Source organism: Cotesia typhae, unplaced genomic scaffold (genome assembly GCF_013202065.1).
Source record: "Cotesia typhae breed Kobodo isofemale line unplaced genomic scaffold, CoteBio_Ctyphae scaffold_152, whole genome shotgun sequence".
Classification (NCBI taxonomy): domain Eukaryota; kingdom Metazoa; phylum Arthropoda; class Insecta; order Hymenoptera; family Braconidae; genus Cotesia; species Cotesia typhae.
This window is the reverse complement of record NW_027423776.1, coordinates 1,835,330-1,844,247: the sequence shown is the minus strand read 5'-3', so window position 1 is coordinate 1,844,247 and position 8,918 is coordinate 1,835,330. Positions and strand designations below refer to the sequence as shown.

The window sequence follows — 8,918 nt, the reverse complement described above, 5'->3', positions numbered from 1 at the left end:
TCTCCAGCTGTCTTTGATAGCATCAAGCAACAGTTCGGCCCATTTTCCGTGGATTTATTTGCTTCCAGATTAAATAAAAAATGTCGCAAGTTTTATTCTCGATACCCTGATCCAGAAGCAGCCTCGATCGATGCTTTTACTGTAACATGGAGTGGAGAAAGCTTTTATGCTTTTCTTCCATTCGCACTTGTCACACGCACACTAAGAAAACTTATAAATGACAAAGCTACTGGGGTTGTAGTTGTCCCGGCATGGCCTACACAACCATGGTATCCACTCTTCACATCTCTTCTAATTGAGCCTTGTATATCTTTTAAACCTAGCAAAAACTTATTAATATCTCCTTACAGAGACCGGAACCATCCATTAGCATCCCAGCTTTCATTGGTGGCAGGCAAACTATCAGGACTGCATATTTGAAGAAAGGAATATCAGAGGAGAGTGCAGACATGATGGTAAAATCCATTGTGGAAGTTGTAGTTGGCTTCCTTCGTCTCGTCACTACTCCGGGGATCGGTCCTTCTCGATTTCCGTGGCACTGTGTCTGGCGGTCACACTACTTCTCCCTTTTCCACTGCACGGCTCACTTATTTTAACCCAAAATTACCCCCTCCTATTCTCCCTTTAGACCCGAAGATCGAGATGCGCCAGTGCTGTCGAATAGTTATCGATATCCGGTGACTTATCGATTTAGGGTAATTTTACCCTGTTACAATATATATATATATATATATATATATATATATATATATATATATATATATATATATATATATATATATATATCAGATATAACGCGGCTTGTCACGACGATAGCGTCGCCAATTTACAACGCATCTTTACCAAACTCAACGTACTTATTCTACAGATAGATACCAAAGTCAAGTTCGAAGATGAGCTTAATCGGTCAAGTAATTTAGAAATGCCCGGATGTTAACATTTGCAAAATCATAAAAATTCATATTTCTTCACTTTCTTACTTGTATAACTTTTGAGTGGGATAACTTATCGAATTTCTGTAAGTTTTATCTGGAAGCTCTTTAAATAAGCTTCAATTTAAGTACTACATTATATGTATAATCTCAAAATTATGGCCTATTCCGCTATGCTAGACATGAAATTTGCTGTTGCATTTGTTTTACCAAACATCATCCAAAACTTATCGTTGTGGTTTGAAAATTGTAATTTTTTCTGATTAATAAGAAATTATTATTATCATTATCAATCAAATGAAATATACTTCCATTTCGGCTGCCGAATAGTCTTTTTTTAATCTTACATTAAATGTTATTTACAATTAACGCTGAAAAGTTATTAAATTGTTAATTTTAGAAACAATTAAGTTTTGTGTTTAATATAAATTAATACATATAAATTCGCATGCATAAATAATCAGAATTACTGAAAGTGATTTTTTTTTCAGTTATGTCAGAGTTGGTACCATTAATATTTGTTTATTAGCATTAGGAAATTACTTTCTATACTTTCCACAACTTGTTACCGGTATCGTTTCTGTTCTTTGTTACAAGTTAAACTCTGATTTTATGATTCTATTAATTAAACTTTTTGTTTAACAGTAGTATATATCATTTACGACGTGTACATTTTTTGAAATTGTTAATCACATATCACAATCTTTGTGAGATTTTCATTGATCTGGATGTAATTTGAAAAATTTAGTGGGAAGTTAAAATCGCATAAATAGAACTATCGATTTTCGATGCAAAACCGTTCAAATTTGTTGTCATGAAAGAATAAAGATTGATTTTTCTGATATTAACACATTTCAAATTCGTACTTTATTTCTTCTAAATCGAATGGTACAACATTTCAGCATCGATTTTTTCGCTTTTTATCCAAAAATATTTCTTTTTCATATGTTAAGCATACATTTTGACTCACAATGTCAAATAGTTTATGGGACAAAAGCTGGAAATCGACTCCTTTAGTTACTTCAACCCTTCGTTACCCACGTTCTTTCGCCAGCCCAATTTACCCACGTGGTTAGCGTCGCGCCACCGTGTTAAATTGAACGCGCTGTTGCCAAACGTTCAACCACGACTATTATACAGTATTTAATAATTATCAAAGAAAAATTGTAATATAAATTCGCAGTTTTTTTATGAAACCAGATTATTTATTATCAAAAATCGAAAAATTAACATTTTCAATTATATTTATTATTTATATATATATATATATATATATATATATATATATATATATATATATATATATATATATATATATATATATATATATATATATATATATATATATATATATATATAATAAATATTGTATTATTCTATGAATAATAATGTTTTCAGAACTTATTTGTACTAAAGTTTATATCAGTATATTTCTATTGTATATAATAAGATTTTCTTATTATTATCACACGTGAAATACGTTTTTAACATAAAAAACTAGTGTCAATCACAAATATAAAATTATTAATTAAATTCAATTTTTGATTGAATTATTGCAAATTTTTTTCAATCACATATTAAGTCATTACGTAAAAAACAATAAAATTATTGATTCATTCAACTCTTTGCAAAATTATCACATTTGAATTTAATTATTGGAGCTTGCAAAACAAGTGTGATTGATAAAAATGCAATCACACTGATAGAAGGATTTCTAGTATTTAAAAAATATTTCTTTGTATTTAAGAAATCATTTCTTAAACATCATTTCTTAGTATTTAAAAAATATTTCTTAGTATTTAAGAAATATTTTTTAAATGCTAAGAAATTATGTTTAAGAAATGATTTCTTAAATACAAAGAAATCTTCTTAAATGCTAAGAAATCCTTCTATCAGTGCATGACTAAATTCTATCTTCTATTGAATCATTTTCTTGATAACATTTAACACACATTGAACGCGTAGGCTCTCCACAAATCAAATTTTCGCAATGGCTACAAACGACGGTAGTCTTGTGATTTTTTTTTTTTTTTGACAGTATGCACACAAAGATCTTGATTTATCTACAACAATAGGAACGTTTTTATTTTTAATATTAAGAATTTGTCTTATAGAAGTACGTAAAAAATTTGAAATGGTCGGAATTTTTAAACGTTTGACCATCAGAGGCTTTGTTAATTCTTTGGCAATATTAATTAAAAATTTTTTACGAGACAATTCAGTCGGTGCATTTTCAAAATAAATTATTTGGGAATTTATTCCAACAAGATCCATCATTGAATAGAACACTGTGAGCGGCCACCGATTTGAACAGCGTGCAACCGTATAGTTTCCTCGCAGTTGATCAACCGTATCTACTCCACCTTTGGTATCATTGTAATATGTGATAATCTCTGGTTGTATTTTTTACCAAAAATGTATAACTAAAATTGGGAGTTCGGAGTTGTAAGCTCCAGGTTACATTAATTGATAAAGTTAGTAGACCAAATTAACGTTCTATTAATAATTTATTTGTATGAATTTATACAAGAAAGTAGTTAAAATTTACTTATAAAAATATTATATGCGAGGCAAATTAACAAAGTTATAAAGTAATTCAAACGGTAATAAGACGGTACGTCTTGAACGAAAATGCTAGATGCTATTACGGTGCTCTGTTAAGAGGAACTGATTTTCTGATCAGAAGTTGAACTTGATGACAAGTTCCAAATTTTTCGTACTGCTAAGATCTTCTAGGGGTAAGGGGTGGAGTAAAAGATATACAAGACCCTTGATTGGTAATTTAGGAAAAGTGGGTGTACAGGTAAGGACTCAAGCAAAAAGGAAAATATCGAGAGTGAGTTAGAGAGAGAGAGAAAGGTCTTAGATAACTAGATGCCAATATGATGTACAGATGTACAAATGACTAATACTCCAAACCGAGGAAAAAACCAAAGTAATAAAACAATTAAAAACAGATGCGTTTTGGGAAAAAATATTTTACAATAGAAGGACTAGAAGACCTTGGAGTAGAGGATCAAGTTGTAAAATAAAACGAAGCTGAATCTCATTACCGCTTGAATTTACAATCGTACAACACTAAGTTTAGAAGGTAATAAAGCAAAATACATAAGTTATGGTAAGCTAAAAAATGATGAACTAAACAAAAAGTATGCTAGACATGAGGGTATCATAAATCTTATAATATTGGAGACGAAAAATTTATACTAATACAAAAATTGTTATAAAAAACGAAAAATTGTTATGAAAATAACGAAAATGGATTAACATTATAAAACACTGGTTTTTGTTTAGAACCAGTGCTCTCATCAATTTCACAAGTTTCATGCATTGATGAAATGACTAGCACACACTTGTTTTTTTTTGGGACATAAGATGTCAAAACTTTTCCATCATTGTATCCAATCAATGATGAAAATATCGGACGATTTTTTGTCGTTATAAATTCAGAAGGAATTTCTTTTTTATTTTTTTTTCAACGTTGCTACCACAGTCGTCGCGTATAATTCTTGAAGTTCGTCAATTAAAGGAATAGAGCTGAACCAATTGTTCATTGTCAAATTTCTCTCAGTTTTTAAAACTGATGCAGAAATACGTTGCACTACAGCTTTCGGAGAGTTATCAATGAAGTGAGGCCCAGGAGGTTGCTTTCCGGTGTAAATTTCAATGCATGAAGTATAGTAATTAGATGAATCAATAAGAGCAAAGGCTTTGATTCCGTACGAATGAGGTTTCATGGGTAAATACTGCCGAAAACTACAACGTCCTTTAAATGCAAACATCATTTCATCTATCGTTACATTTTCATGCACACAATACAGTGTCAAAAATTTATTATTCATATGATCGACAACTTCTCTGATCGGAGCTAATTTATCGGTTTGTGCTCGTTCTTGACGGGTCTCGGAATCATCGAAACGAAGTCGCTTAATAATTGAGTAAATCGATTCTTACGCATTACTAATTTGAAATAATCAGGGGCAGTACCGTCCATTGACCATAAATCATTGACTTGAGTGTGTGACAGTTTAAGACCCCCAGCCTAGTATAATAATCCAAGAAGAGCTTGAATTTCTTCCATGTTCGTCAAAGGACATTCGTTAGGACGTTTACATTTAACCTGAAGTTTTTTTAATTTTTGATTTGTATTAATCACAATACTCTCCAAATGTTCGTCAGTGAAAAAGAGTTTCCATGCATCCAAAGGTGTTTTTGCTGCGCGACCGAGTCTTTTCACTCCCGGAGCTTGAGTAAGAACATTCTTTTTTTTAGATTTTCCTCCTACAAGAGGTTCAACAAACCATTTCGTTTCTTTATCTTCAGCCAAAAAAAATTTTGCTTGGATTGAATCTTTGTGCTGCTAGTTATATTTTTATTTGCATCTTGAACATACTTATGGTCATCATCGTCTTCATCACTAGGATCATCGTCACTAGAATTATTCAACTGTGACGATCCTATCTCAGGTTCTTCATCAGAATAAATACTATCATCAGAATTACCGGGATCTTCTGGGATAGCGCGTTCATTGGTAGTTGACCATCTTGCACAGCTTCTTGTTTGCATTTTTTCTAAAATAAATAATGTTCGTTATGAAAATACTTCATACATCATATAAATTATGTAATGAATACTTTTATAATTTAAATTAGAAAAAAAAGTTTTAACAATAATATTTATTATTATGGTTTATGATGTCACTTTCAACTTACATACTACATAGGGGGTATTCCATGCCAAATCGACCACTTTTGACCCCGACCCTTTTCGATTTGGCCGAAAGTTTTCCATCCTTTTCTACCCTATAAAAAACGGTTCTCAGAATTTTTTGAATTTTTTTACCTAACTCCAAAAAAGTTATGAATTTTTCAAAAAAATGGCTTTTTTATTTTCAAATAGCCATAACTTTTTCAAAACTAAACATTTAGGTACCTTTTTTTTTTTTTTAAATTTTTGTTTTTAGATGTACTTTCCAATAAAAATATTAAAAAATTTTTGTAAGTCAATACATATGGAATTTTTCAGTTTTTTGACAAAAATCAATGATTTTTCGAAGTTCGACATTTTTTTTTTTTAATTTTTTTTCTTCTAAAATAAACTTTAATCAATTCCACAGTTATCCCTGTAGAACCCAGATTGGGCCGATTTCTCTTTCTATTTTTTTTATTCAATTGAAAAAATATTATTAAATTTTCAAAAATGGAAAAAAAAATTTTTTTCATAAATTTTATTTATATAATGAGATAAATACAATTCAACGATTTCACGGCATTATATTTACAATTTAGAGGCTTCATCGATGACTATATTTAGTAAGATTCAAATTTTAATATATCAATTAGATCGATAAACTAGGGATAACAATTATCGACTTACCTATAGCCAGTAAACTAGATGCTATAAGCTAGTATGTTTTGATTAAAAGTGCGGCTTTTTCATTTTGAGATCTAAAACATAACCTATAAATCTTTTGTGCAATCTAGTGTCTTATAAAAGATTGTCATTACATTTGTTGTATAAATAAATAATTTCTCTAGTTTATAAGCGCTTTTTTAATTTGTCTTTATGGCGTCAAAAAAGGTATTTGATCGGTGATGTAATCCTTTTGAGTTGGAATCTCATTTTAAAAAAATTGGTTTACGTCCGGCGACTGATATTATGAAAGTAACGTTAGGATTAGATGATAATTATTTATTATGCAGTTCATGTCGAAAAAAAGCTTCAGAGTTAGTGAAGCAACAAACAAATGCTCGTAATGATCCTAGTGCTGATGTAAGTGACCGTGAAGACAACTATAGTGACAATAATGACAACAATGATCAGGCTGATAATGATAGTAATACAACTGCCATGGATCTCCCATTATCCTTATCATTCCGTAAGTTTTTTTAATTATTTATACGTTACTTGAATACATTTCTAGTAGCTATATGTTTCACTATTATTTTTTAAGGTTCCATGTCATTTGATAGCGAACCCAAAGCATCACAATCAAGCTCAGGACCCCAAGTTAGCGCTTCTTTGCGACCAAAACATTGTGTGTTAGCAGGGGCAAGTGGAACACACACCATCTGCGTGTGTACGATTCATCAAAACGTGAAGTTAATGATGCTTGGTAATTATCGAATTAATTAATAATTATAAATGCGAGAATTTTAAGTTTACTAAATTACTGTTATTTTAGGTGCAAATATTTATTCTTTGACAAGGAACACAGAAAAGCCCATTAAACACTACAGCGATTACTTGAGCATGATTATATGTGAAAATCCATCTTTTCAGTGTTATTTAGGTGGATGTAAAAACTGTCCTGGGGTCGATGAGTTGAGTAAAATTTTACTAAAATGTTTTGAGGACCGGGAAATCGAGAATATTACATATAAATATTGGATATCAAAACCGAGAAGTAGTTTAGAAACTATTATTAAGCCTACAGAAGAATTTGTGGAAAAATTTTGTAGTGAGTTAGAAATTCTTCTACCTCATTCGTTCATTGCTAAGGAGCAAGCCCAATTCTTGAAGACATTGAAAGAAACATTGAAACCAAACGAATACGTTATTATTTGTGATTTTGCAGAAAATTATGCCTTCGTAGTACAAAATGCGGCAGCTGGTTTTCACTGGAATAATAATCAGGCAACAGTTTTTCCAGTCGTTATTTATTATACAGTAAATAACAAACTTGAACACAAAAGTTTAGTAATTATCTCAGATTCTAACAAACATGATGCCGTTGCTGTTCATGTTTTCATCGAAATAATAACTGATTACGTGAAAAGTCTTCCTGAACGTTGTAACAAGATTTATTATTTTTCTGATGGAGCTCCTCAACAATTTAAAAACTTTAAAAACTTTGTAAATTTATATTACCACGAAGATGATTTTGATATTCCTGCTGAATGGCATTTTTTTGCGACTGCCCATGGGAAAGGTCCGTGTGGTGGAATCGGTGGTATTCTCAAACGACTTGCAGCGAGAGCAAGTCTCCAACTCGCGGTAGACAAACAAATAACGACACCAGAAGAACTTTTTGAATGGGCTTCTGCACCGGATAACTTGCCGAATATTATAGTGAAGTTTTCCCCAGAAGAAGATTATGACACAGCAGTAAATGATTTAAATGATCGATTTTTGAAAACGAAACGGATTACAGGAACTTAACAACTACATTGTATAATTCCGGACAAAAATGGTTGTTTACTAGTTAAAAACTTTTCGAATTCGAATGAACACAGAATTTGTAAAATATTTAAACGACAGAGAGAAAAGTAATTAATTTTAGCTGCATCAATTATTGATCTTACTAATTACAGTCATCGATGAAGCCTCTAAATTGTGAATGTAATGCCGTAAAATCGTTGAATTGTATTTATCTCATTATATAAATAAAATTTATGAAAAAAAATTTTTTTTCCATTTTTGAAAATTTAACAATATTTTTTCAATTGAATAAAAAAATAGAAAGAGAAATCGGCCCAATCTGGGTTCTACAGGGATAACTGTGGAATTGATTAAAGTTTATTTTAGAAAAAAAAATTAAAAAAAAATGTCGAACTTCGAAAAATCATTGATTTTTGTCAAAAAACTGAAAAATTCCATATGTATTGACTTACAAAAATTTTTTAATATTTTTATCGGAAAGTACATCTAAAAACAAAAATTTAAAAAAAAAAAGGTACCTAAATGTTTAGTTTTGAAAAAGTTATGGCTATTTGAAAATAAAAAAGCCATTTTTTTGAAAAATTCATAACTTTTTTGGAGTTAGGTAAAAAAATTCAAGTAAATTCTGAGAACCGTTTTTTATAGGGTAGAAAAGGATGGAAAACTTTCGGCCAAATCGAAAAGGGTCGGGGTCAAAAGTGGTCGATTTGGCATGGAATACCCCATAGGTATTATGAATTTAAATAATGAAAATTCTAATACTAACAAAGTTATAAAACAAAATTATTTTATATAAATAGTATTAATTATTATTTAATAACAATT

General features: G+C 30.3%; 1 protein-coding gene across 1 annotated transcript; it reads left to right on the top strand.

The window, feature by feature from the left end:
• Window positions 1–6,229: 6,229 nt before the first annotated feature.
• LOC141536017 (uncharacterized) lies at window positions 6,230–8,329 on the top strand. The gene is made up of 3 exons (XM_074256218.1): window positions 6,230–6,810; window positions 6,886–7,047; window positions 7,117–8,329. The coding sequence occupies exons 1-3, from the start codon at window positions 6,591–6,593 to the stop codon at window positions 8,091–8,093; spliced, it is 1,359 nt and encodes a 452-aa protein (XP_074112319.1). The 5' UTR covers window positions 6,230–6,590; the 3' UTR covers window positions 8,094–8,329.
• Window positions 8,330–8,918: the final 589 nt, after the last annotated feature.